At 45.6% G+C, this 26,369-nt stretch overlaps 12 protein-coding genes across 12 annotated transcripts; 7 read left to right on the top strand and 5 right to left on the bottom strand.

Moving 5' to 3' along the window:
- Positions 1-328: 328 nt before the first annotated feature.
- On the top strand, positions 329-4,430 carry JR316_0003666 (FACT complex subunit SPT16; the record flags this gene model as incomplete). The annotated part of the gene is made up of 18 exons (XM_047889437.1): positions 329-397; positions 453-566; positions 622-706; positions 762-1,039; positions 1,093-1,299; positions 1,354-1,554; positions 1,607-1,771; positions 1,822-1,946; positions 1,997-2,429; positions 2,485-2,655; positions 2,706-3,012; positions 3,073-3,188; positions 3,238-3,423; positions 3,474-3,763; positions 3,818-3,953; positions 4,006-4,171; positions 4,221-4,259; positions 4,318-4,430. The coding sequence occupies 18 exons, from the start codon at positions 329-331 to the stop codon at positions 4,428-4,430; spliced, it is 3,201 nt and encodes a 1,066-aa protein (XP_047751811.1).
- A 149-nt stretch (positions 4,431-4,579) lies between these two features.
- JR316_0003665 (Epoxide hydrolase ascI) lies at positions 4,580-5,644 on the bottom strand (the record flags this gene model as incomplete). Its single annotated transcript, XM_047889436.1, has 1 exon — positions 4,580-5,644. The coding sequence occupies one exon, from the start codon at positions 5,642-5,644 to the stop codon at positions 4,580-4,582; it is 1,065 nt and encodes a 354-aa protein (XP_047751810.1).
- A 187-nt stretch (positions 5,645-5,831) lies between these two features.
- On the top strand, positions 5,832-6,873 carry JR316_0003664 (25S rRNA (adenine(2142)-N(1))-methyltransferase; the record flags this gene model as incomplete). Its single annotated transcript, XM_047889435.1, has 4 exons — positions 5,832-6,172; positions 6,229-6,434; positions 6,487-6,545; positions 6,595-6,873. The coding sequence occupies 4 exons, from the start codon at positions 5,832-5,834 to the stop codon at positions 6,871-6,873; spliced, it is 885 nt and encodes a 294-aa protein (XP_047751809.1).
- A 443-nt stretch (positions 6,874-7,316) lies between these two features.
- Positions 7,317-8,533, top strand: JR316_0003663 (putative 3-hydroxyisobutyrate dehydrogenase, mitochondrial; the record flags this gene model as incomplete). The annotated part of the gene is made up of 5 exons (XM_047889434.1): positions 7,317-7,567; positions 7,624-7,844; positions 7,903-8,057; positions 8,109-8,327; positions 8,378-8,533. 5 exons carry the CDS (start codon positions 7,317-7,319, stop codon positions 8,531-8,533), a joined length of 1,002 nt encoding a protein of 333 aa, XP_047751808.1.
- Positions 8,534-8,555: 22 nt separating this feature from the next.
- On the bottom strand, positions 8,556-9,548 carry JR316_0003662 (uncharacterized protein; the record flags this gene model as incomplete). Its single annotated transcript, XM_047889433.1, has 1 exon — positions 8,556-9,548. The coding sequence occupies one exon, from the start codon at positions 9,546-9,548 to the stop codon at positions 8,556-8,558; it is 993 nt and encodes a 330-aa protein (XP_047751807.1).
- Positions 9,549-9,663: 115 nt separating this feature from the next.
- On the top strand, positions 9,664-11,453 carry JR316_0003661 (uncharacterized protein; the record flags this gene model as incomplete). Its single annotated transcript, XM_047889432.1, has 11 exons — positions 9,664-9,703; positions 9,751-9,821; positions 9,879-9,922; positions 9,972-10,048; positions 10,103-10,200; positions 10,263-10,468; positions 10,519-10,580; positions 10,630-10,690; positions 10,741-10,957; positions 11,006-11,110; positions 11,172-11,453. The coding sequence occupies 11 exons, from the start codon at positions 9,664-9,666 to the stop codon at positions 11,451-11,453; spliced, it is 1,263 nt and encodes a 420-aa protein (XP_047751806.1).
- A 501-nt stretch (positions 11,454-11,954) lies between these two features.
- On the top strand, positions 11,955-12,630 carry JR316_0003660 (uncharacterized protein; the record flags this gene model as incomplete). Its single annotated transcript, XM_047889431.1, has 4 exons — positions 11,955-12,141; positions 12,211-12,302; positions 12,359-12,458; positions 12,515-12,630. The coding sequence occupies 4 exons, from the start codon at positions 11,955-11,957 to the stop codon at positions 12,628-12,630; spliced, it is 495 nt and encodes a 164-aa protein (XP_047751805.1).
- A 106-nt stretch (positions 12,631-12,736) lies between these two features.
- On the bottom strand, positions 12,737-15,486 carry JR316_0003659 (Trifunctional nucleotide phosphoesterase protein YfkN; the record flags this gene model as incomplete). Its single annotated transcript, XM_047889430.1, has 13 exons — positions 12,737-13,122; positions 13,184-13,488; positions 13,543-13,672; positions 13,735-13,870; positions 13,921-14,078; positions 14,135-14,441; positions 14,494-14,503; positions 14,560-14,703; positions 14,760-14,878; positions 14,935-14,975; positions 15,029-15,049; positions 15,108-15,150; positions 15,202-15,486. The coding sequence occupies 13 exons, from the start codon at positions 15,484-15,486 to the stop codon at positions 12,737-12,739; spliced, it is 2,085 nt and encodes a 694-aa protein (XP_047751804.1).
- A 433-nt stretch (positions 15,487-15,919) lies between these two features.
- JR316_0003658 (uncharacterized protein) lies at positions 15,920-17,047 on the top strand (the record flags this gene model as incomplete). The annotated part of the gene is made up of 6 exons (XM_047889429.1): positions 15,920-16,117; positions 16,226-16,337; positions 16,396-16,565; positions 16,617-16,741; positions 16,796-16,954; positions 17,014-17,047. 6 exons carry the CDS (start codon positions 15,920-15,922, stop codon positions 17,045-17,047), a joined length of 798 nt encoding a protein of 265 aa, XP_047751803.1.
- Positions 17,048-17,122: 75 nt separating this feature from the next.
- On the bottom strand, positions 17,123-22,713 carry JR316_0003657 (uncharacterized protein; the record flags this gene model as incomplete). The annotated part of the gene is made up of 19 exons (XM_047889428.1): positions 17,123-17,329; positions 17,383-17,771; positions 17,823-17,926; positions 17,984-18,226; positions 18,280-18,413; positions 18,462-18,579; positions 18,632-18,850; positions 18,904-19,196; positions 19,258-19,667; positions 19,726-19,840; positions 19,899-19,976; positions 20,037-20,122; positions 20,181-20,298; positions 20,348-20,632; positions 20,777-20,890; positions 20,944-21,608; positions 21,658-21,972; positions 22,022-22,309; positions 22,434-22,713. The coding sequence occupies 19 exons, from the start codon at positions 22,711-22,713 to the stop codon at positions 17,123-17,125; spliced, it is 4,461 nt and encodes a 1,486-aa protein (XP_047751802.1).
- A 177-nt stretch (positions 22,714-22,890) lies between these two features.
- On the bottom strand, positions 22,891-24,114 carry JR316_0003656 (phenylacrylic acid decarboxylase; the record flags this gene model as incomplete). The annotated part of the gene is made up of 9 exons (XM_047889427.1): positions 22,891-22,967; positions 23,026-23,086; positions 23,137-23,313; positions 23,363-23,488; positions 23,546-23,670; positions 23,721-23,847; positions 23,900-23,941; positions 24,000-24,037; positions 24,093-24,114. The coding sequence occupies 9 exons, from the start codon at positions 24,112-24,114 to the stop codon at positions 22,891-22,893; spliced, it is 795 nt and encodes a 264-aa protein (XP_047751801.1).
- A 287-nt stretch (positions 24,115-24,401) lies between these two features.
- Positions 24,402-26,267, top strand: JR316_0003655 (Zinc finger-containing ubiquitin peptidase 1; the record flags this gene model as incomplete). Its single annotated transcript, XM_047889426.1, has 10 exons — positions 24,402-24,561; positions 24,618-24,806; positions 24,863-24,992; positions 25,045-25,181; positions 25,237-25,305; positions 25,370-25,403; positions 25,456-25,496; positions 25,548-25,770; positions 25,827-26,114; positions 26,168-26,267. The coding sequence occupies 10 exons, from the start codon at positions 24,402-24,404 to the stop codon at positions 26,265-26,267; spliced, it is 1,371 nt and encodes a 456-aa protein (XP_047751800.1).
- Between the last annotated feature and the right edge of the window lie 102 nt (positions 26,268-26,369).

Raw genomic sequence — 26,369 nt, 5'->3', positions numbered from 1 at the left:
GAACCTTTTCTGTAGTTTATGTCACTCATGCATCGTGCCAACTGATAAATTAAACAACCACCATTTGCATTATTACAGATAAATACAAAACTATTTAACTTGCTCAGAGTCGTTGAGTTGCATAAAATGACGTCTCCTTATAATTGTTTTAGCAGTTGTATAGGAGGATAAATATAGCGATGTCGTAATTTTACAAATTCAAATTCAGACTCCGATCCAATTGTATCCTTCATGTATGAAGCGCGTCTGTAAGGCACTTGCGGCCACAGGACGTGACTTGACTCTTAACCCTCGACGCGTTGCTGCACATTCATTGCTGCTAGTGTCAATGGCTGACACACAACTAAACAAAACCACATTTGCTACTCGAGTGAAGCGAATTTATGACTCCTGGGCTGTACGTTTATCAGAACTATGGTCATTGGGCTTTGTTAATATTTCTATATGATTAGAATGCTCAGCAAGATGAAGATTATGAATCGATAGCGGACGTAGACGCCTTATTCTTGATAGCAGGAGATCCTACATCCGATGAAGAACCTATGCGTAAAGGGTCCTGCTTCCAGGTAAGCAACCATTCAGCGTGGACTCGGTCTCGAGTTGCTGAATCATAGATTTTAGCAATGGCTTCTTGGTTATGAATTCCCTTCGACCCTCTTTCTATTTCAAAAGAACAAGATTCAAATTCTATGCTCAGCTTCAAAAGGTGCATCCAAGATACATTTATTCGCATTACTCTGCCGTTGACCACCTATTTTCAGCCAAAATTCTTTCTCAAATTGAAAACGTGATAAAATCGGTCAATATCGAAATATTAGCTCGTCCCAAAGGAAAAGATTCCACAAATGATGCCCTTCCTAAGTTTCTGGCCGCGTATGCCTCATGCAAACGTGTCGGTTCACTCATTAAAGAGTCACCGACAGGAAAATTAGTATCAGAATGGCAAGGTTTAGTTAATGAGTCACCATCCAAACCGGAACTTGTGGACATGGCACCAGCTATTTCGGCTTTTTTGGCCGTAAAGGATGAAGAGGAACTGGTAAGACCAAGGTTTATTTATTTTTCGCGTGTAATTTCAACTCCACTCTATAGAAATGGACTCAAACTGCAGCAAACCTCACATCTACTCTTCTCAAATATCATGTGGCTCCCAAGTTAGAGTCAATTCTAGACAAAGAATCTAAGATCACTCATGATTTGCTTGCTGCTCAAATTGAGGCAAGGCTTGGTTCTGGGGAGGGGAGCGCGGCAAAAGGCCCTGACATGAAAGTCTGGGCAAAAGGTAAAGGCCTCGAGAATGTGAGTAATACTGTTTTGAACGTTGACTCAATTTTACTTATTCCCCGTTCCAAGGTTGACTGGCCATCTGTCGAGTTTTGCTACCCACCAATCATCATCTCGAAGTCGTCAAAATCAGGATACGATCTAAGATATACCGTGGAATCTTCCGACGACAACATTGCTCACAAAGGCGTATTCTTAGTCAACTTCGGTATGCGTTACAGGTCATATAGCACTAACGTTGGCCGAACCTTCATCGTGGACCCCAATCCAGTAAGTTATACAAATATTGACGTTAGTGCGCTGTTTTAACATTGTATTTTAGGACCAAGAGGCTCAGTATAATCTATTGCTATCTCTTCAATCGGAGCTTCTGTCGTTCATGAAGGACGGCGTTTCGACGCGTGACGCATACCAACACGCATTGACGTACATCAAGAGCCATATGCCTGATCTAGAGAAGTTCTTTGTCAAAAATATTGGGTTCGCTGTAAGTACCGTTTATTTTACATCCATACACATTTGCTAATAGTTCATTAGACTGGAATAGAGTTCCGTGATGCTAGTTACATTCTTTCCCCAAAGAATAATCGCCGGCTGAGAAAAAATATGGTGATCAACTTGAGCCTCGGATTCTCTGGGCTCACTGACAGTTCCGGCCAAAAGTAAGTATCATTGATTTTCTGTCGACCAACATCTATTTAATTTCATCCAGGTATGCCTTAAACCTTGTTGACACCATTAAGGTCGAAGCTGGAAGGTCGTCTCTTATGACAGACGGTAATAAGACGCCGAAAGATACACTTTTCTTTTTAACTCCAGATAGTGACGAAGAAAAGCAACAAAAGACATCTAAGAAGGCGCCAGCTGTCCCATTAAAAAATGGTACACCCATGAAACAGAAGACTGTAGGGGGAAAGGTCCTTCGCAATCAGACGCGCCGGGCGGTTCAAGATGAGGTTCATCAGACTGCGCTGGCTAAGTTGATTGAACATCAGCGAGAATTACACGAGAATCTTCAAAGTCAAGGGCTCGCTAAATTCTCCGAAGACGGCGGAGGATCAAGTGGGAAGGAGGGGAAGGGCTGGAAAAAGTTCCAAAGTTATAAAGGCGAAGGAGCTTTGCCAAGCGAAGTTGACAGACTACGGGTGCATTGCATGCATTCTTTTGCTCATTCTTTTACTGATTTTAAATCTTATTCAGATCGTGGTCGACCGTAAAGCACAGACAGTTATTTTGCCAATCCACGGATTTGCCGTTCCCTTCCATATCAATACCATCAAGAATGCTAGCAAAAGCGACGAAGGAGATTTTACATACCTTCGCATCAACTTCCAGACACCAGGCCAATTAGCCGGGAAGAAGGAAGATACTGTAAGTACATTGCCCAATTTCTTTAATTGCCTCATATATATTGTATCTAGCCATTTGAAGATCCGGAGGCTACTTTTATTCGCTCTGTATCTTACCGTTCTCCTGATGGACATCGTCTCGACAATACAGTAAAGCAAATAAACGACCTCAAAAAAGAGGCAAACAAACGAGAACAGCAAAAGAAGGAGATGGCTGATGTTGTTGAACAGGGTAGCCTGGTGGAAATTAAAGGAAGACGACCCATCAAAATGCCTGAGGCATTTATTCGTCCTGCTTTGGATGGAAAACGACTGCCCGGAGAAGTGGAAATTCACCAAAATGGTATTCGATACCAGTCCATGGGCTCGCAGAAAGTCGGTCAGTACATCTGATAAAATGTAATCGACAACGTCTAACAGTGTCTATTTTTTCATTCAGATGTTTTGTTCAGCAATATCAAACACCTCTTTTTTCAGCCATGCGATCACGAACTATTGGTGATCGTCCACCTTCATCTCAAGGCTCCTATAATGATCGGCAAGAAAAAAACCTTTGTATGTAGCCTCTTCCATGCATAATTATATCTCAATTTATACATTATAGGATGTGCAATTCTTCCGTGAAGCCACGGATGTACAATTTGACGAAACTGGCAACCGCAAGCGTAAACACCGCTACGGAGATGAGGACGAAATTGAGATGGAGCAGCAGGAAAGAAAACGCAGGGCCCTCCTCAATAAGGAGATTAAAGCCTTTGCTGAGAAAATTGCTGAAGCTGCATCGACTTCAGTTGGTCTTTTTTGGTTTGATCATTCACCACATGCTAACGCGATGTATAGAACGGCGACACTCTGGAACTGGATGTTCCTTTCAGAGAGCTGTCGTTCGAGGGTGTACCATTCCGTACTAGTGCTCGATTGCAGCCTACTACGGAATGTCTTGTTCATCTCACAGACCCCCCTTTCTTGGTTGTCACACTCTCGGAAATTGAGATAGCCTCCCTCGAGCGTGTCCAATACGGGCTAAAGCAATTTGATCTGGTGTTCATTTTCAAAGATTTCACCAAAGCCCCGTTACACATTAATTCAATCCAAAGCTCCCAAATGGACGATGTCAAGAATTGGTTGGAGTAAGCATTTCTTCACTGTGATCTCTTGATCCCACCTTTTAATAAACAAACTAGTTCCGTCGATATTCCCATGAGTGAAGGACCCGTCAATTTGAATTGGGGCCCTATCATGAAGCATATCAATGAAAGCCCTTTCGAATTTTTCCAACAGGGTGGCTGGTCCTTCCTCGGTGGTGCTGGAGGAGTCGAGGTACGCGTCTCAACAACTCTTTCCAATGATCCAATCTAACCGTACTTTTCAGAGTGAAAATTCGGAAGGCTCCGATACCGAATCCGATTTCGAAGCTGATTCTGAAGAGTTGGCGGCAAGCTCGAGCAGTGATGATGAAAGCGATTATGGAGATTCGGACGCTAGTGGATCCGATGAAAGTGGATCTGACTTTGGTGGAGGAGATGATAGTGATGAAGGTCAGTGCGCGCTTATTTCGTGTTCAATTCAATCTGATTCTCTTTATAGGTGAGGACTGGGACGAACTCGAAAGAAAGGCTGCCAAATGTGAGTCGCAATGCGTTCATAGTTTCAAAGTTCTTGTGTTGACCCCTACAAATTCCAGCCGACCAAAAGAAAGCAGAGGGGAAAAGAGCAGCTGGATCTGATGATTCAGAGGATGAACGTCCCAAGAAGTCTAACGGAAAGGCTAATGGGAAGAATAAAGCCAAGCGCTGATTTTCCAATGACTCCCAATTTTTATGTTTTCCCTTTAGCTTGTATTATCTATCATTGATCTCCATTTTAATTGTCATAATAATGCGTTTATATCGTTCTCTTTTTTTGAGATGTGAATATTCCTACGTTTTCGATGATACAACGAATAATCAATTCAAAATTCCATCCCTCCAGATAGCGACTCCCATCACAGCGGCACCAAAACCGAATACAGGTATGGCAACGGCATACCAGAGAAGGATCGTGATGAGTTGTTTGACGTTCTTTGAGAACCATAACATGGCCAATGCTGTGGCCGAGTATGCAATTATGACATCCCACTTTAAAAATTCCAATAGGTGGTTGTTAATGTCTTTGGAAGGGTGAATGGCCGATGATGAGGGTAGAAGCAGCTCCTTGATTGCACTGAAATCGTTTATCAAGGGCCACACTGTAGATATGTGCATTGACGATGATACAATGAACAGTCCTAGATAAAGTGCCCGAATAGTGACTATTCCGGATTGCGAATGCTTGGATGGTGGGCGAATAAACATATGGACAAGTTGGGCAATAGAAATGTATAGAGGGTATAATTGCCAGATCGCTGTAACATGCGCATCGGCCATGAATAGCATGGCGAGCGAAGGAATGACTGCGCCGACGACGATCCCGAATATGATGGCCTCTGCTTCGGCCTGTGTGAACGAGTGGACTTTGTATGTGCGCTGCACTTTGGCACCTTCGGTGAGGATGAAGGCGAGCCAGTAGAGAGGGAATACCATCCCGACAGTTGCGATTTGGCTGAGCAAGCCCCACACGACTGGGTAGAGGACGAAGCGGCTTTGACCCAGCCTATAAGCTTCCAACAGGGGGAGTGTGATCATAGGGCCGCTAATTCCGATTGCATAGGAAAGAAAAGAGCTCGAGGTGGGATTGTCCATGATATTGTGGAAAAAAGTGACGAGTGGGCAGAGAGTTTTGTCAATGGCTCCGATGCCAGTGTAGTCTAATCGGAAGTCGGTGTGGACGTCAGAAGAAGGCAAGCAGTGTCTGCGTAGTTGTAGGTCCATTCCCGCTGCTTTGAACCGTCCAAACATGGTGGACACGGCGAGGGCAGTCAAAGAAGGAAAGACAACGAGTGCTAATAAGAGCCCTGTGATGCTATCTGTTAGAACAGTTTGCAAAGAAAATGAGGGATTCAAATTACCACGAGGCCTGGTTTTCTGGGACATGGTAAAAACTTGGTCAGGGGGAGATTACTGTTGAATGGGTTGTGGTAGTACCAGTTAAATAGCACATGGTAGGCTTCATTGAATGATGTTGACGGCAGGTTGACAGGACCGATACTGATGCTATTTACGCTCCGCAAACACGCTCTAAAAGCGGCGATCACTTGTGTAACTTTGATCACTTCCTGCTATGCCAAAGGTTCGCACCAAAAAACGAAAGCTGCCCATCGTCCCAGAGGCAGCGTCTAAATCTGACCCTTCAACTGCAGCGCAGTCATGCAGGAACACGATTCGAAAATACCATGTCCTTATGAAACGCCGTAAACAACTTGAACAGGCACCTCTGGAGCACAAGCACGAGTTGGCTGAAATAGACAGACAAGTTTCAGAATTGGGAGGCCTTGAACGGTATCAACAGCTTTCTTCACTGGGTCAACAGGAGCAAAGAGGAGGTGGAAGTGAAAAAATATTTGTCAATTGGTTAAAGGAATTGAATTTACATCGCCGATCTGGGACCACTGGAAAGCTAAGGTGAGTTTTTCTTGTTGTTTTGCTGTGCGTGTGTTATATTAATGGTACTTGGATAGATTGCTGGAAGTTGGTGCTCTCAAACCTGATAACTATCAGCCTCATTCTTCGTGGATTGAGTGGACACCAATTGATTTACGCTCTCGGCATCCGAGTATAGCTGAGCAAGATTTCCTTCTCTTGGATCTGAAGGAAAACCAGAGCAAATGGGATGCTATAAGCCTCAGTCTTGTCTTGAACTTTGTACCAGTAGCGGCTGATAGAGGTTGGTTTTTGTTTAATTTTATCCTTAACAGCTGTGTAATAAAGCTTTTAAGGTCTAATGCTTCAGTTGGCGTACAACTTTTTGCTACCTGATGGTCTCCTTTTCCTGGCTGTATGTTGTCTCGATTTTGCATGGTGGTTGGTTGCTTATATGGTCACAGCTCCCTCTACCATGCGTAGCCAACTCGCGCTATCTTACCTTTGATCATCTAAAGGCTCTCATGGAGTCAATAGGCTTTACTGAAGTGCGGGAACGATGGCGTAAGAATGGAAAAATGGGATATTGGCTCTACCAGAAGAAGCATCCTACACCCCTGCCTTCACAGGCTTCTCAAGCGTTCGCGAAGAAGACTGTCCTCCGTACAGGCAACCGAAACAATTTCGTCATTATACTGGACCCATCTACACGTACGTCCCGATCCAGCATCAATCCACCATAAACTATTGGATTCTGCATCCACTATTTTGTGTGGAAACGCTACCAACTCGAGCACGAGTGCCTACCATTAATAGGATGCGTCGCGCCACCTGAAGAAGCATTTAAGAACGCAATCTTCAAATGCGCGATGGGAAGATATAACGAGCGAGGATATGGGCCTTGGAAGTGTGTCCCCTTGCACGTCGTTCGTCTGCCATGAAGCGTTATATAGAGACTTGTTGTCAAATTATTACCAGTCCAATCAAACGCGTGAAATGATTAAATCCATTAGGACCATTGTTAGCCGGCCCGCATGACCAACCGGAACTTGAGCAAGTTGAACAGTCGCTCTCATGCAACGATCCTACATGATGGATGGAGTTTACTTAGCTCTCTACCACATCTTGAGAAACCACTGACATTACTCGATCGCGTTTATTCATTAGAGGCGTCAGTATTATTACAATGCGACCGTCCATGAGAGCTATGCAGGCGCTGCGCCAGGGGCTCTCGCGAAGCCACAGCACAAGCTTCATCGGCCTAGGGAGGATGGGGTATCAGATGGCCAACAACCTCTTCTCGAAGCAGTATGCGCAGGACAACAACGCGCAGTTCGTAGTCTGCGATGCGAACCCGGACGCTGCGAGCTCGTTCTGTGCGAGCTTCACGAGCACGTATCCTAGCGCCGTCATTTCGGTGGCTGAGACCCCTGAACAGTACGTCCTGGATTTTCTACTTTGAGAGATCATTGAGAGGTTGATGTGATTTGCAGAGCGACGTTGTTGTCGAGTAGGATTATAACTATGCTCCCGTCATCGCCCCAGGTCAAGAGCGTGTATTCCGGGTCGATCATACCGACTCTTGGAAAGTTGAAAGAAGCGAAAGATACTCTGTGTATCGATTCTACTACTCTGGACGTGGACGTCGCGCGAGACGTAGCTGCACAAGTATCTGCACTCGGTGCGCAGATGGTGGACGCGCCGGTGTCTGGTGGTATGTGGTTGATGTCATGATATCTTCCCCCGAGTCCTTGATGTGAATGTATTTGTAGGTGTGACTGGGGCTACGGCTGGTACGTTGTCGTTTCTGGTAGGCGGCCCTCGGGATACCTTTGAACTGGCGCTTCCTATTTTATCGTTCATGGGCGCTCGTATTATCCACTGTGGGCCATCTGGTGCAGGATTGGCGGCCAAGATCTGCAACAATGTAAGACTCATATCCTGCACGAAATAGACTGATTTTTAACTGTTACTTGAGTTGGTCTTGGGCGTTGAGCAAATAGTGGTGGCTGAGGCGATGCTGTTGGGGCAAAAGCTGGGATTGGACCCAGCTGTTCTCGCGTCTGTGATCAACAGCAGCACGGGAGGGTGCTGGGCGTCGTCTGTCAACAATCCTGTGCCGTCTTCGCTTCCTGGAAAATCGCCACCCTGTGAGAGAGACTATGAGGGAGGGTTTGCTACGGCTCTGATGCTCAAGGTACGGTGTTTGGACAAGAAAGAGATGATCATGCTGATATTTTCGGACAGGATATGGGGCTGGCGAGTAACGTGGCTGAGAAGGAGGGAAGCCCTTTGCCGCTGGGTGAAGCTGCAAAGGAAATTTATTCAAAGATTGTACAGGAAAAACCGGAGCTGTCTACAAAAGACTTTTCGTCTGTGTACAAGTACTTGAAAGATCAGTAAATAAAAATACATTAGGATGGATTTATTCGAGATTAATAGAGCCTTGGTCTCTGGCGTCTCTCCAAATTGCCAGAGCCATGAAAGCGGCACCGATTCCAATGAGTGGACTTGAGAATACATACCAGGCTATCATGGCAAGTAACTGTTTTGGAGATTGGGCGGACCACAGAGAGGCTAAAGCAGCGCCAAGGTATCCGAGGAGAAAGTCCCATTTCAAAAAATGGAGGACTATCAGCCTAAGTGTGGCCGAGGGCTCGAGGGGTGTTATCGAGGGTATAATGAGGGTCTTTAGAGCGCTCCAGTCCGCAAAGAGGGGCCAGACAATGACGATGTGGCTGAGCAGAGCGGCGATGAAAGTGGCTATATATGTGAAGCGCAAGACCGGAAACGCCGACTGGGCAGAGTCAGATGGGGGGCGAATGAGCAAGTAGAGGTGACGGAATAGAAAGATGAAGACGGGGTAGATTTGCCAGAGCCATGTGATGTACGGGTCGAGAAGGTAGACCATGGCAATGGACGGGATGGCGCCTCCAAGAACCATGGCAAAGAGCACAGACTCTGCGTCAACCCTGGTGAACGAGCGAAGGGGCATGGGAAGACGGCCGTTGGAGGTGTAGACCCAGAGAAACGAGTAGATGGGAAAGGTGAGACCAAAGGAGAAGATCTGGGTGGCCATAAGCCAGAGGGTGGGGTATGCGAGCGGGTCTAATCTGGGCCTGCTGAACCTGTTGAGAACGGTGAGGAGGGCGTAGGGAGCGCCTGCAGCAGCAAAGTAGGATATGATGGGAGTGTGTGCGCCGTTCTGGGGGACGAGGACGGAGTGGAAGACGACGACATAGTTGCAGATCTGGGCGTCGAGCGGGGCTAGCCCAGTGTAGCGCAGACTGTATGGCTGAGAGGCTGTGCACTGGGGCAGAATATGGTCGCCCATGTGAGCATGCTCAGCATGGCCATAGAGAAAGCGAGAGGCAAGAACAACAAGAGCAGCAAAGAGGGCAAGAAAGAGGCGCGACATGGATTTCCAATCTCGGCGCAGTGAATGCCTTAAATGGTTGTTGCGGGATTAGGTAAGCTGCTGATGGATACCTGCCTGTCCAAGTTTTGGGCAACCACCCTCGTCTGGAGCCACCATGGCCGCTGAGCATCCAATGCCCTCTGCCCTTATTTTCGGTTCGTTCTTTTTCTCTATGCTATTTCCTAGCTCATCGTCGTTGCAGGCGGTCTCAACACTTGTTCTCGTGCTCTCGCTGCTTTCCTCGTACCCCTCGACGGCGAGGCCAAAGTATCCGTATGTCCGCATCCTCTTATCGCCAGACAACATTTCACATCTCTCTCCAATTCACAGTTCCTCCGCATCGTAGACAAGTACTCCGTCCATCCCGCAACTACGTACGTCAATCGCATCCTTCTTGCTGCTTCACCGCTCATCAACACACAGCTATATCGGCCCAGAATTCACAAAGGTCCTTGCAAACCCAAATGTAGAGTACCGCCAAGCCAATCTCACCGTTCCAGGTGCGTTCTTTCTATCTTTCCATTCTTCTCTTCCTCATCTCTCTTTTCATCCAGCTGCAATCCAATCCGCCTTCGACCCTCCCGCAGGAAAGCCCGCCTTTGACTATGTTTTCGATTTCACCGGTGAAGTAAGAAACGACCGCAGCGAATTGGCAAGTCCTTCTCCATCTATTTCCCTTCTCGCCCATTCACTCCCATCCTCCCCAATCAATAGATTCAGATCAGCAACACTTTTGGTATCGCACGCCTCTTGGGTTTGGAGGCCGCAAACCGTAAAGTCAAAGCTTACGTCAGGATTCAACAGCCCTTCTACGAGACTTCCGCAAAGGCTCCCGCTGCGGAGAGCGAGGATGTAAAGCCTGTTGAAGCCATGGGTATCTGGTGGCACGAATCTCTCCGCATGCTTGCATCCATCCCCGAGTCTGTCTTCCTTCTCCATCTTGTCCTACCCCACTGACGTCTAGTCCCAGTCTCAATCTTGTTGTTCTGCGAATTGGCTTTGTCTATGGACCTTATACCAACTTTGGAACCAGTACGCTGCATATCCCATCATCAACAGAGCATTTCTAATCTTGTAATAGTCATCAGCGCCATGACCGTCGCTTCTGTTTATGGTTATCTCGACAAGCCCATGAAATCCATGTTCGTCTTATCAAAAGTTCTCCAACGACATCCAACTCATCTTTTTACAGGTGGTCTCCCGGCAAAAACCCAACCAACACCGTTCACATTGACGATGTAGCCGGTGGTGCCTGGGCTTGTGCTGTTTGGATGGCAACCAAAGGTCGCAGCGCTGCTGATCAAGAAGCTGGCGTCAAAATTCCTTTCCACAATGACAAGGGCAAAGTCAAGGAGGTTCAGGGTATGACTCCCCCTGAACAAACTCCCATCGCCCCATTGTTCAACTTGGTATTGTCTATTCATTACTTTCTGCATACCAACTCTGACTCCTCCTAGGTCGATGATTCAAAAAGTACTCTTGTCAGTACCGGGAAGACTATCTCGTCCTTCTTTGGAACCACGTTTGAATTTTTCAACATCGTGGAAAGTACCGTTTTCAAGGCAAGTCCCATCACGCGGTCTCTTTTCGAGCAACATTCCTCATGGTTCACTCGATTTTTAGCTCATGGATGACCTGGAAGATATCAATGAACATCATGTGGAAGGATGGACAGAGATGCTAACCGAATCCGTCCCGCCTATCACGAACACGCCCCTGTCAGCATACATGGACAAATATACCTTGGATAAACATACCGTCTCTTTCGATAATACCAAAATTAAGCAAGTCCTCGGATACCAATTACTACGACCGGAATTCAATCACGATAACATCAAAGAAGTGGTCGACAAATGGAAGGCTGAGGGCTGCTGGCCCAATGCCTCCAAATCGCCCAACGCTTAAAAAAACTCGGAAATGCCTTTTGTCACGCCCCTTTTCACCTCAATTTTTAACGATCTTAATGCTGTGGTGATTACAATGCTCTGTTCTCCTTGGTGTCTTTGTTATACGTAGCTTGATTTTGCATGCCCTACTTTTCTTGTCGTGTTTTCTTTCTTTCCTCCCCTTTTAATTTTTTATATCTTAATTGTACACCGCTTCCTCCCCTTTTCTATAGTAATTACATCTGCGCAAGCAACCGCCTTTTAATGACATATAGTTTGGCTAGATGCACAAGTTGGACGCACTGTTTTATGCGGCGTCAGAATTTATAAGAGGTACCGATAGTGGTTTACCTTTGACAAGAGAACTTGATTGCCAAATTATTTTGGAGCGTTAATGACGAGTGATTGACAGACGGTGTGTATTTATAGTTTGATCGATGTCTCGAAATTGTGCAGCGGTCAAAGCACGGAGTTCTTTTGAACTACCACCACCATCCCCCAGTGTAAATCTTTTCCAAACATGGAGATATCCGCAGCGCATGCAGCAGACACCGACTACCTCGTCCGGCAGGCTATGAACTCGGGCTACCAGTGGTCCTCGCTGCTTGTGCCCCCAGCGTACATCACCTACGTCCTCGCGCGCAAAGGCCGCGGTGCGCTCTCCTTCAACCGGTTCCTCCGCGCGACGTGGATTGGCGGACTCGGTGGTACGTGTTCTGGTTTTGGTTTTTTGTTGGCAGTTTCGCTTGCAGAATGTGACGACGCGACTTTGTAAGGTGCTGCGGTGTTTGGAGGCGCTTCGTATGTCCGAAACGCGTATTCGAGTGAGGAGCCTGTGCGGGCGCGGAGGATAGAGACAGCGTATGACGTGCGTCCTTCATTATCACTTTTCATTCGCACACAAACCCATCTCATTTCTTACAGGTGGACAGAGTGCGTCGTATCGACCATTCAACGATAGGATCCGTATTAGCCGCCGTCCTTACACCAGCCATCTTCTGGAACCGTGCTAACATCGTCAATCGTGCGTACTATTGGTATTGCTCTTTTCTGGCACAAGCTAATGTCCTTCTTCTTAAGTTATTCTCGGCGGTGCGGGGTTGGGCAGCACAGCTGGCCTTCTGACACATTATGGACGAACAATCTCGGGTGACCCCCCCGCCAAGATCAAAGCTCCACCAGTGCCTACGCCATGATTACATTGAGTATATACCATCGTTCTGCGTATATGTATCTTATGAGTCCATCAATCGTTCCATGTAATCAGGTCCCACCATAAACACTAATTCTACCAGAGGAATCTCACTTGCTCTCTTCCGCGCCTTTTCCTACATTTACCAAACGGCCATCGACGTGAGGATGGACGAGCAGAAGATCGTCGTCCGGCTCCGTGGACACTTTTCTACACTCCCGTCCTTTCCTGATGCTTTCGCCGTCATAGGCATCCACTGAACTCATGTGCTCAGTGGATGATATCTTGATGTGCGTTTGATAGTACGATTTCGAGCGTCCGCGATGCAATGCAAGGTTGGCAGCGTATTTCCAGAGTCTGGTTGCAGCTGTCGACCGATCGGCTTTTGCAAGTTTGAATTCTTTCTCCAGTTCATGAATTGTCGGCAGTGTGGTCTTCCTCAGGAAGCTTATCTTTTCTTCTTTCTTTCGTATCACTTTGTTGACGAAATGAGAGCCTGTTACCCTCCGAAAGTAAGCAAACGTGAATTGAGTGCGCGCGCTTTGCAACAAACGTACCAAGCATATACTTTCTGACGATGGTGCTCAACATCTCGCCACATTCGTGATCGACCAGTATCTTGCCCTTTGTCAGAGCTTCAAACCCGTCGTGGCCTTGGACCATGTATTCTCTAGAGACAATTCTGTACGTGCGTCCGCCGACTTCATTTTTAACCGGTTCTTCTGCGTAGTGGGACTTGTCAATTTCCTTGTTGCTTTCAGCTTCATTTGAAGGTATCAGAAGCCAGACACCCAATACTCGATGGCCAGGTTCTCTCCTTGAATCCCAAGTCACACGAAAACCAGAGATGGCCGGGAAGCGACTTGTAGAAAAAAACGTCAGAATGTGTTATACGAAGCAAAAGAGAACAATGTACCCTTCTTGTGCTGGCCAGGTGCTTAGCGCGCTTTCAAGCGCGGCCCAAAGTGTAGCGCCATCGATTTCGATAACAAGGGTCGGGTCATCAAACGGCAAAATCTCCAATATGTCACCAATCGTCATAACGCCTTCATAGAAAAACATTAATTTTCAGCTTTCCTACCTCGCCAGTCAACTCGGATCCTCATACCTGGACCGTATGTTGAATCCCCTCGGAATGTGCCAGCACACAAAAATACGCCATCAGATCCCCGACCGCCATTTTGACACAATGCTTCGTCGTAGGCGTGTCTGCAAATATCTGCAATCCAATTGCAAATAGGTGACTTGTAAACGGTGTTAACCAAGGAGCAATGCACCACGAAAGGAGATATACCTCTGTTACTCTGATGTAATAAGAGCGAACGTCAATCATCACATCGGTTCTGCATATAGGAGCTTTAAGAGCTGATGATATCGACCCCAACAGGTTTTTTAGCAACTTGGTCATCTTTTTGGATGATCGGTATCCTGGTTGTGTAACGTGCCTCTTCCCTGTGAATCTGTATTAAATGCTGAACCAGAAGTAAAATATCCAAAAAAATATATACCTGTGATTTTGCTAATAACCATTCTCCTGACACTGCCTGGTGGTGTTGGGCTGACCGTGACGGCCATTTCGCTGAGATCGCGAAAGTCGGTCCCACTTTTGATAACCAAAATATCACCCTCATCAGACTCAGCTCCGAGCACGTCCTCTTTGAGGTCGTAGCCATCCCATGATGTGACACCTTTACCTACAAAATACATATGATCATGGCCACCGAGCAAGAGATCTATACCGTGCTCTGAAGCAATGGGATGTGTCTTCTGAGCATTTGGAGAAAATGCAAACAACTCCTTAGCAAGGGTAATGTCCTTTCATTTTCTCATTAGATACGAGCAGAGGTATTCAAGATGTTTCGCTTACATTGGGTAATCTAATGATGAAATTATTTGAGCCCTTTGACAGTGCTAAATATAGCCAACGACTTACCGAGAATGGGTTAACGCGATGATGATATCACAACGATGTTCACCTTGTGGGTCACGAAGTTTCTTTGATAATGCCAGAGCTGTTTCTTTCATGGATGTGTACACGAACTCGGGTGGCCATGCGGAGACGGTTGTAATCCAGTCTCTGCGAAATCGATGAGCAAACACATGGCATCTCGGAAAAATTAGGCTGATGCGTACTCTTCAACAAGCCCTATGAAACCAATTCGAACACCCGATCTTTCTATAACAACATATTCGTTCAGTTGTTGCGGTATTTTAGATGTAGTAGTATCGATTATGTTGCTAAGAATCCACGGCTGGATTGCACGAATAATAAGATTTCAGAGAAGTCTAATTTCGAGGGTCGACTAACAAAATTGGTATCGTTCACAAGTTTACAGAGATGAGGGTAACCTATGAGAGAAATCGTCAGTGTCGCGTCAAATCAGCACATTTATTCCAATTACCAAAGTCAAAATCGTGATTGCCTGGTCAAGCAAAATAAGGATGATAAGTACACAGAATTTCAGGCAAGACTCGACAAACCGGTCACGGAAACATCTACTCCCAACTGGTTCATCACGGGGACCTATTCTACTATGGATAATGCTGAAGGGTGTAAAATGACAGGCGTGCTCACCATATGACTTCCTCTAGTGACAGAGCTTTCGACGGAAGGAGAGAATACATCCCCAGAGAAGAGCAACAAGCCGTCTTTCTTTCCATCTGGTCTATTTGGCCAGTTATTGCGGATATCGTCCACCAGGGCTGCAAATTGGGTAACGTCTATGCTTTCCGTACGGGATATTTTTTGTGGGGTTACCCGATATACATCGTTGAAATGCAATATGGGCAAAGTAATGTCGGAGGCCATGCGATGAGGAGGTGACCGAGAATGCGATTTTCTGCGAAAATCGAGGTGCATGATGGATTGAGATGAGAGTTCAATCAATTATAATCAGTCTTTATACTTGCCAGCGTCTGTTCAATCCTGTTCAATCAGTAAATTGCCTACGATAATTGGTTGATCGTCGTGTTCATGGCAAACGTTCATCTCCATAAACGTTCAGCTCCATATTAATATATTGATCCCGATGCCGTCACGAAGAACTGTGCGTGTACATGACCCGGATCAATTTTGTTTCGACCCTTCCTATGTTCACACAAAACTACAACGGGATTGTGTGCAGTGTTATTGAATGAGAAGGTAACGATAGAACGAGAAAATGGATCGGTTTCAATCAGCCGTGTACTCGAGCACCCACGATCATGGGATAGATCCCGCTCAACTTATCCTTACCGACATCCGAATCTCATAACCCCGGTATAAATTGTTAAGCAGCAGCATCAAAAGTACGATGCCCACGTCTCCCGCAGGAGTTGACAACGTGTCCGTTAGGTCAAGCTACGAACTAGAGCATCCCAAACCCTTGAATATCGAACAGCGAGACTCGCCTTCCCTTGAACAGGTACCGTCAGCCACGGGAATGGGGTACGACCAGTCATTGAAGTCGGAGGGACGTCCAGGAGATGCTGTATCCCGCCAAACGGCATTGGTAAGTTTCTTCTTCATTGTGGTTATCCAGAAGTTAATTGCCACATAGATAGCAGCCTCGGTGAATAACTTCCTCTTATCATTGGAACACGTTAACTAAGTCATCCAGGTTATCATGGCTACTACATGGACCATAGTCCTAATGAACGCGCCAATGAAAGTGGGGTGGTTTGCGTTCCACCCGCCATTACAATCTTTGGCAATATTATTATTTACATTTGGTATATTTGCGGCGCATACACTTTTATTTCACTAAGATTGATCTCACCAACACACCAGGGATCATTACTCTCCAGCCCACCAATCAGCCTAAAACCAAAGCAGCTGGTCTGATGCGACACCAATTGGCAATTTTTGTTGTCGGTTTTCCAACAATTGCACTGGGAACAATTGCCGTATCTTATAACAAATGGCTTCGGGGTGCAGACCATTTCACGACCTGGCATGGTGTAAGTGACTGCATGTACATTGACCGCCTTTAAAGGCTAACTGTTAATCAGTTCTTCGGAATCATAACGATGGCGTGGTTAGTGTTCCAAATATTTCTGGGAGCCGGGAGCGTGTGGTATGGCGGTGCACTGTTCGGCGGCGGCATGAAAGCAAAATCTTTATGGAAGTACCACCGGTGTGTCCTGGCCAAATAAATTATTCCCCAGCATTCTAACACGGTTTTTTTAAGGCTTTCAGGTTACATTTTATTTCCTCTGCTATTGTTCACAGTCCATCTTGGTGGGGGATGGTCCACATGGGGTGAAAAGTATAGTTATTGGATTGTACGTTTCGTCACATACACAGTTGCCCCTTTAGCAGTCCTGGTAGGCGTTTATGCACGCATTAGGTTAGTAAATACCTCAGAGCTCCCTTATAACGTCTTGCTGACTACTTCTCATCGTATAGGCCCTCGAAAATGCAATTTGCAATTAATAAGTAGTAATTAAGTATAACAGATGAATCGAGTTGTTAGTTAGAAATCCGCGCTATACAGTATAACATGGCATGGCATAAATTATTCCGTCGTCGACGGTGTTTGGGCTTGAGGAGGTATTGGGATAACTTCAGTCAGGAAGCCTGGTAAAAAGCGCTCCATCCTTTCATGGGTATTTAGCCAGAGTGTTTTCTGCAGCTCTTCTTCTCCGGATCCAGGGGGTATGAGTATTCCGACAGCGTTCATTACAAGGAGAACATTTTTCAATGATTCGGGAATTGCTTCGTACTAGAATTATTGTAAGACTTGGCTTCCACATTAATACAAATAAAACGACATACCAATTGATCTCCACGATTCACGTTCATGAGTCGATCCAGGAGATCCAGGACTTGAATCCATAATAATCTAAAGTCCGTTTTGGCTCTGCTTTCACGTAGCTCCAGATGCATGAATACTTTGCAAAGGAGAGCCGATCCTCTGAGCCGACTTTCCGCCATGCCTTGTGGATCCCTAAAAGCAACCTGAGGTTTTAAAAGTTCATCCACAAGAGGGAAAACTACACGGTTGAAGACTTCTTCGACCTTCTTTTGATCTGCATCATTCGTCAGTGGAGAGCCGAGTAGGATGCGCTGTAAATGACTAATGGCGCTATGGCGTATTTCTCGAGCAGCGTTAACAGATTGACGGCCCAGGACAATGAGCAACGGGAGACCCATGTTTCTCCACGCTGAAGGAAAAGTTAGAACAAGGTATTGCCTTAGAGAAACTCATGCCTGACCTTGCACTTCATCCACTTGAGAGGCCTGAAGGAACGTTAATAATTTTTTGTGCAATACGGGAAGTAGATCAACAGCCTTCTTGCCCCTACTGATGCTTGGTGAACTAAATGAAAGAAAATATGAGCACACGGTGATAATAAATAATATATAAGCTAGTTACTTCGACGTGGTTAACGGTTCCGCACGACGGCCTCTGTGTTGATGTTGTTCCTGTAGTGTACTCGCTGAGGTTGCGAAGTCGTCCAGTACAGTCAACAGGCCAGAGAAATTATCAGGGGTAACCAAATTGTCTGGCCCTTCGGCTGCTAATGTTTCGATAAGTTCGAAGGACATACGCGCTGCTTCGGCATGCGCCATTGTGGATCGTATCATGGCGAATACAAGATGCCATTCAGTTTGAGATCTATATGTATCAATCAGATTATTTTTCAGCAGATGTTCGGTGGGACGAAATACCGAATGATATCTTTGTGTTTTTGAATAACTAAGATGAGCCCAGCAATTACTTGCTCTCCGACAAGATTTGAAATGGAGGGCGGTAGTCCACCAAGTAGGTCGAAGGCCACATAAACCTGATCTCGCAGTGGGGGCTAAAGCCAAATAAGCCACGGGTCAGATGAAAATGGTTAGGTGCTTACATGCTGAGCCAAAAGTTGACAAAGACGCAAGAGGCACACAACAGCCCTTTCAATCAGAAGTATACTGTATTCTGTCGGGGTTGATAGGACAGCAGATAGATGTTCAAAGACAATCGGCCTAATAGAAGGTAAGTAAGTCTGGAATTGACATGAAAAAATATTTCAAATACCATAATTCTTCAATGTACTGCGGGGCCTGACTGGTAATACTGACCATAATCTCCAATAGGAATACGGAAGCTGGATCATAAGGAAGTTGATGATTTCCCCTATCGTCAAGCGGAGGGATGGAATCATCAGACTGGATTTTTAGCTTGGCGACCGTCCTTTCATGAGCGAGTGCTTCAAGTGCGCGTACAGCAGCCACTAATGCTTCTGGTTCAAGTTGACTAGATTAAAACGTTGTCAAAACCTTCTCAGCAAAAGAATTTTAGAAGCATACATGATCTGACTATATAACTCATCCAACCGGCAGGATGTTATACAGTCAATTGTTGAAAGTGTACTTTCAACATCAGCCTCTGTTGCGTCCGGGACGCCCATATCAGAACTGTATGGAGTCATCAGATAGGAAGATAGTGCAGACAAAAGTCCTCCTTCGCTGCGAACTTGCGATCTAGAGGGCTGACTCCCACGAAGAGGTATCATTGTAACACCTCCAAGGAAGTCCTCCATTTGCAACATTCTCGTTGGTAACAGCGAATGAAGAAAAAGATTTTGGAACATTTCGAAGATCTGCAGGAAAGCAGTCACTGGTCAGAAATAATAGACTAAGGACAGGGATATAAAAAATCACTTGAGTCCATCCTTCCCTTAAAGCGTTACCGTTGCCGTTGACAATGTTGAAAAGGACAACTGCAGCGAGTTGGCCCCTAAAGTTGGTCCCGAACTCTACTGATAGCCTAGAAACTGTAACGGACTGTCCTTCAACGTCTATCACGGGGTAAACGGGGACGTGTGCAGGCAAAGAGTCCGATAGCAGACTGGTTGCTTGAGACAGTGAAACAACCACGAAATCGAAGACATCAGGTAATCGGAAATGTCCTGCAAGGGTGGCGCACTGTCGGAAGCCTGCAATAGCACGTTGTATGATATAATCATCTTCAAAGCTGATGAATGCGTATGCGATTGCGGATATTACGGGTCTCCAAACTGCCTTGAACATTTCGATATCAAATGCTGAGGTGTTGCAGACAATGTATTCTCCTAGAACGAAATTATTGGTCAGCATTCAGCTAATGTCCGCCGGACTTAGAATATAGACCTGTTTGTCGTGACCGGGCCAACAATTCCTTCCATGCATACTCGAAACCCAGCTGACCGATGTGCTCTTCCGGCATGACGATCTCGCGCTTGCGAATCGAATCATATATGTTTTGCTAAAGAAGCATAACTTGAAGGTAAACACCCTGCCAAGAACAATGAAAGCGAACTTACAAGGAACTCGGCCGAAAAATCTGAGCCGTCGTTCACGCCTCTTAGATTTCGTTTGTAGTCGTCAATTGTCATCCTTTTCTATTGAATAAGATTATGAGAAAATTGAGCATTATGACATAAGACAACTTCCAAACGTACTCTGACTTGAGGGTTATGTTGGTCGGTGTTAAGCATGATGATGGAGTATGCAAGAACGTGTGTGGCATCTTCACTCTTTATTTCGGCTGAGGCAAGTTTAACTAGTTAAATCAATGACACATTTGGAAGTTGTAAGAAACCCACCAGGGCCTGCTGCAAAATAAGTCGATGCGAATGTTTCCGCAATCCGTGAGATTTGTTGCGATTCTCCGGGAAGGCGGAATGCCTCAAGCATCTCTCGCATAGCTTCTGCTACAGGTTTCTACATGGCCATAGGTAAATTAGAAAAGCAGATTAAAAAATCATCTTACATCCTTGAAATCGAATAGTCCCACAAACTCCTTGAGCAGGTCAAGGTTATCTGGTTTGGATAAAAAGTCACCAAGTAGACGTTTATCGATCCTGCTGGAACCCTTGAGGAACATTGCCAGACTACGGTTCTTTGAAACTTCAGGAGAGAGATCCGCATATATGAGCTTGTTCTCTTCGAGGAATGCAAGGCCAGCCTTGGGTTTTGTGTTGAAGCGAGTTGCACCGGTTAAAATGAGCTGTTTCTTCGATTTTGCCTGAAGAAGGGACTCTGTCGATTGGACATCCTGTTCCGACATGAGCCAAACATAAGCAGAAGAAAAATGGAGGAAGTTGCGAAGTTCGTACCGATGGCCATGCTGACGCGGATGTAACCTAATGAGCACGGATTTAAACTCAACAAACACTTAATTTATGGAAAGATCACCAACATCATTAGCACGCGCTGTCATATCATTTACGAATGACAGTAGAAGCTCCAGGCATATGTATTGCACATTCCTCTGAGAGTCCAGTGTCGCTCCCTGATTGGAAGGATATACAGACTTATGTCGAATTTCAGCGGAGGAGTAAGACGTTAAATCAAATTGGTAATTACCTTGGTGAGGAAGTCAATAAGTCGCTCAAAAAGATTTTCGCAATTGATGTCACAGTCATAATTGGTATAGAGATCAACCATAAAGCTTGGGTGGCCAGAAATCTGGCTGAGAGTCTCTAATATGAGGTCCCGAGTTTCCCCACGAGCAGGAGGTACCGAAAGCCTCGCAGGAGACGCAGCAGCACTATCAGAGTCTGATTTGTCGGCCGGCATCAACAGCGGACTATTAGCATTCGGTGTTCCAGGTCTCGGTGACGGGGAGTAATTTCGTGATTTTGAAGAACCAAGCATAGGTGTGTTTCCTTGACCTTTTGGAAGAATAGAAGCAGGAGGAGTGAGTCTATCTATGGTGAACGTCAAAAATAATTCTTGTTGAAGTTTCAGGTGTTTTCTCATAGTGTCCAAGATAGTCGATATAGTGCGAAGAGCCCAGTGCAGTACATTGTTGTTTTCAGACCGGGCGAGCTGAAAGAGAAACTTGCATCCTGGATCAACTACGATCGCCTTCAAGGAAGGAAACTGTGCAAGAATTGATCCAGATTCCTCGAAAGCTGCATTGAGAATGCCCAGAGCCATTAGCCGTGTTGAATCAGTGTGCTGCTGATCGTTCGGGTCCAAAACATTGACCAGAACACGAAGCAACTCAAGTATTGAAGGGAGGCCATCTGTAGATCTTAAGTCTTTGAATCCAATTCAAATGGGTAAAAGACCTACATTCTGGTCGGTTCGTTGGTGACATTGGCGTGGGTGGGACCTCCACTTCCTCCTTCTCTTTTTCTTTCTCTAGTTCTGCAATCTGTTCCTCTTTCTGGTCTTGCTCAACTGCAGTTTCGGCGGAGAAGGATTCTTCTGATACGGCTTTCTCGTCTTTTGCCGGGACAGAAACGCGCAGTTCAATTTCAGCCGCTTCGTCGTCATTTCCCGTAAGAAGTTTTGCTTCTTCTTCTTCAGGGTCCAGCGTATGTAGCTTTGAGAAAACAGTTCTAACGAGTATGTGCATGGTCGTTTCGGCAGAGCGACGGAGAGTTTCTACAATGTGTTTATAAAAATATATGAATGATAAAGTAAGGTAGCTTACCACTCAAACGCATTTGACAACACGTCGTTAAAACTGTCTCCAACATTTCACAGACCTCTATGTCTCCCAAACCGCTACCCACGGACCCACACAAGCAATCTTGTATAACGGTCATGATCCTTAGAAGTACAACCTCATCACCGGAGGAGTCGCTAGCCTCAAATTTGCAATGCGAGATGGTATTGCTTAGTTCTATCAAAGTTGAATCCAACGAAGGCGAGTTAGGGGAGATCAAGCCGCATATGAAGAAGCTGTGAAGAGCTGAGAGAGCCGCAGATGTGATGGGTCCTGTAGAAAGAGGCGATCGCAATATAGCGAAGAATGGAGAAAGTAGCTCATTAAGGTCTACTTGACGGATATCTGCGCACATACTTTAATCCATCGAACGCGACATAAAGAATACTCGACGTACCGTGCATATCCTTCACGGACCTCTTGAGTTCAAGAAAACCGGCCATAAGTTCCGCCTCTCTAGTATATCTTACAGAAACGCGCGTCTGGTTCACTGGCGAGGATATTCGTAGACCCATATTAGTCCCCAGAGCGGGCGATTCTCTAATAGTCATAGTGTGCATGGATGACGCCCAGCGTGAGTTCTTGCGCATGACGGTGGTCACCGCCAGAATCTCAGACAGCAAAACATGTTTCAGTAAAGCCGGGGTAGGTGAATGGGTCGGATTAAGGATGGACATGGAGACACAGGCAAACGGGACAGACGCGACTAGGTTATATGTACTCGACAACACGCCTGCGATCACAAGTCATAGCAAGATCAGCTGACGTAATGCAATTAGTAGACCGACACGTTAAGACACGTCCCAACTTTCTCATATTCATATATGTACAGTACAAAGGTATAAACCAAGCGGTTACTCTCCAGCGCGCTGTGTCATTGCTGCTTGCCCCGCAGCGGTCGCAGCCAATCTCGACCTCTTCCGTTCCGCCTCTGTAGACAAAATATGAGTCAGGATTCTGTGCAAATTGGCAAGGGAATCTTAACATACCCGCTTCTTTCTCTCGCTCAATTTCAGCAACAATCGCCTCAATTTCAGACAGCTCCAGATTCTGGGTTACTATTTTAGTGAGTGATCTGTACGAAGGCTTGCTTGACCCACTGTGACTTTGCCGTAACTCTCCATCACGCTGATTTCGATGTTTTTGGCGCCTGTCTGAACCACTTCCAACAAACTCTTCACCGTTAGTTTGATTGACTCCTCTCGTTCCATGTCGTCTCGGTGATTCTTCTCCAAAAATTCTCTCACAGTTTTTGACGAACGACCAATAGCATTTGCCTATAGAGCAGTCAATATAAACAAAGGTAACGAATCCAAATATTCGAACCTTCCATGCACTGTAAATCCCGCTGGGTTCTGTTTGATAGAGGCGGGGCTTTGAATCATGGGGATCGAAACCAACGATGAGGGTGGAGATTCCGAATGGTCTAACACCACCTGATTGTGTGTACCTCTTGGAAACGTAATACAGTCAACCAAATAACTTGTCAGAAGCAAGTGCAGTACGTACCTGTTGGATTCCAGCAATATGTCTTGTTATGTATTCAACCGTTACAGGGTCTTCCACGGTAAGGCGATGGCTCTGGCATTCTATACGCGCTTTATCGATCAAGACTCTACCGTCAGCGGTTAACCCTGCAGAAGTTGTAAGCGCATTGGCTCCCAAAGAACACAAAACGACATACCAGCAAATGCAAGGCAAATGTGGTCATCCAACATGACAACTTTGCGTACTGTTCGAGGATCTTGCAGTTGAAGGATTGACTTCTTTTCAACGCCGAGAACTACTACGTCTTTGCCGCGAACACCGACCTGCCAGAATGAGGAAACGCGACAAAGAAATAAGATAAAGTTGTTGACTTACAGCGCATGTACCCTTTCTGACTGCCTCGAGGGCATATTCGACCTGTTCATGAAAATGGCTTGTTCAGGGACAGACCGTAGTGATAGATGTATGTACAAACCTGAAAGAGATGGCCGTCAGGGGAGAAAACAGTAAGCGCTAGTATTGAAATATCCGTTAGTGTGTATCTCACGTCGATACGAGATAGTCGTACCGCGATCGTAAGACCTGGACATGGTTTAGAGGAGAAAGCTATTAGGATCCTCAGGACGCGCGTCCAAGAGCAGATTCGCCTGCCGTCACATGACACGCTGTATCTAATTACCGACGTGACTGACCTCTTCGGCCTTTCTAATTAAAAAGAGTTCTGTTACTATATCATACATATACCCTCATCGTAGTTTCCGCCGTGTTTATCAGTCTAACTATACAGAATTTTCTCCCTCTTGCACCTGGAAACCGATATCTGGCTGGGTGACTGGTGACGACTCAACGTTCAACCTCAATAGTTTGCCAAACAAGAATGCCACATTCCGAACCGCGGAGGACCAACGTTGATGATGAGATTGAATTCCAGTCAGTGCGTTGTGCAATTTGCTCCATGAATCTGGATGCTCTATCGATTTCCCATCGCCAACTTCATTACGACAAGCACCTCAATGATCTAGACAAACAGGTCGAAGGTGAATATTTTGTACCCCTATTTGAAGTCGCGTTGATAGGTTACTTACCACCATAGGTTCAAGTTCGATGCCAATCGATGTAGATTCAATGTCCCAGTCTCGAAAACAATATCATAATCGAAAAGCTATCTCAGGTCCTGTCAAGGGAAAGAAAAAACCAAGCGGGCCATTTCCTTGCATGAAAGAGTCGGATGATTTCTGGTATGCTGCGCAGGCTAACCCTCCTCCTCCTAGTTTCACGCCTGGTAAGTGCATTCGTGTCTATCTGAAACTTGTCCCTGAGCATCAATCCTGTGTCTAGGTATCATACCACTCCTGCGGAAGGCTTTAGTCAAAAGCCATGCACGAGGGCAAACTCGAAAGGCCGTGCTTTGTTACGAAAACGCCGTCCACTGTAACAGAGAACCCTGGGATGCCAATTGGGGCTGCGGGTGAGCCTAGAGTCTAACTAATATCGCTCTAACTCGTAATTAAACTTTCCAGTTATCGCAACTTTCTCATGGCTTGCGCGAGCCTCATGAATCAAACCCAACAACCGTTGTATTTTCCTCTTTTGGACTTTCCTCTGTCTCCGAGTATACGGAATCTACAGACCTGGATTGAAGCTGCCTGGAGTGAAGGTGGGAAATTCCTGCTTCAAATGCTATGTAACCTCACTTGAATACTTCGTTCCAGGATTCGACAATGAAGGGAGAACAGAATTGAAGAAATTGGTGGGGACAAAAAAATGGATTGGAACTGCTGGTAGACTCTTTTTTGTTCTATATGCACTGTCTGAAGTGACTATTCATCATCTGAATTTCTATAGATCTATGGGTTGCTTTCGTCTCCCGAGGAATACCGTGCGTTTGTTTTTCTCTTCTCTATGCTCTAAAGTTTTAATAGTTGCACTAGCGCCGAGTTGGTTGATTTCGATTTATCCTCAAAATCAAAGGGTACTTGAATTAAATTTCCCATTTCTATTCTACTCATTGCGAGTTTCACAGAATCAGTCTCTGATCTAGTCGTGAATTGGGTAATCAACTATTTCAGCCTAAATCAATTGAATCCCAAGCCATCCAATGCATATGAATCCCTCGGGATATCCACAATCGCTACCAGTGACAAAATGCCTATCATATTACAACATGATGGACATTCAAGAACAGTGGTCGGCTACGAAACGGATAAGAATGGAGTAACGAGCCTTTTAGTATTTGACCCGTCATAGTATGAAATTCAATCCAGCCGCATAATGTCCAGCTGAATAAACCATTAATTTACAGCAAGCCATCATCGAATGTACGCGAAGCAGCGCTGGCAGAATTTTCTCGCATGTGTAATTCTGCCATCGGACAGAGCCCCACAACGCTGAAGCGAAAGTATTCTGAAATTCAAAACGACCAAGATCTCGGCGTCGAGGAAAGTGGTCAAACGGGAACGTTGAATCCTAAGACACCTTTCTCGCCGATTAAAAACGGACTCTTTAAGACTGGTTCAAGTGCCAATGTTGAAGGAGGGCTGGATCTAGTTGCCATGCTTAAAAAATTCCGGCTGGAGCCAAAAAGACTACAGTTAGTCTATTTTTTTGAAGCAAATATGCCGCCTGGCTAATACTTACACCCAGAAAGAAGAAACTTTACCAGATTCTTTACTTTCCGATGACAGCGCCATTGACAGACTACGAAAAATCGCAATTAAAGCAGGTCAGAAGCACGAAAATATAATGGCATGTATTGTTTAATGAATCTAGATACACCAAAGTCGATGTAATCTTTTTAGTAAAACTTTGCTCATATTTCACCAAAACCACATGTACAATACAGTAA

The sequence above is a fragment of the Psilocybe cubensis genome, chromosome 3, assembly GCF_017499595.1.
Source record: "Psilocybe cubensis strain MGC-MH-2018 chromosome 3, whole genome shotgun sequence".
Taxonomy (NCBI): domain Eukaryota; kingdom Fungi; phylum Basidiomycota; class Agaricomycetes; order Agaricales; family Agrocybaceae; genus Psilocybe; species Psilocybe cubensis.
Note: the sequence above shows the minus strand (reverse complement) of the source record. Positions and strands in the feature narration are given on the sequence as shown.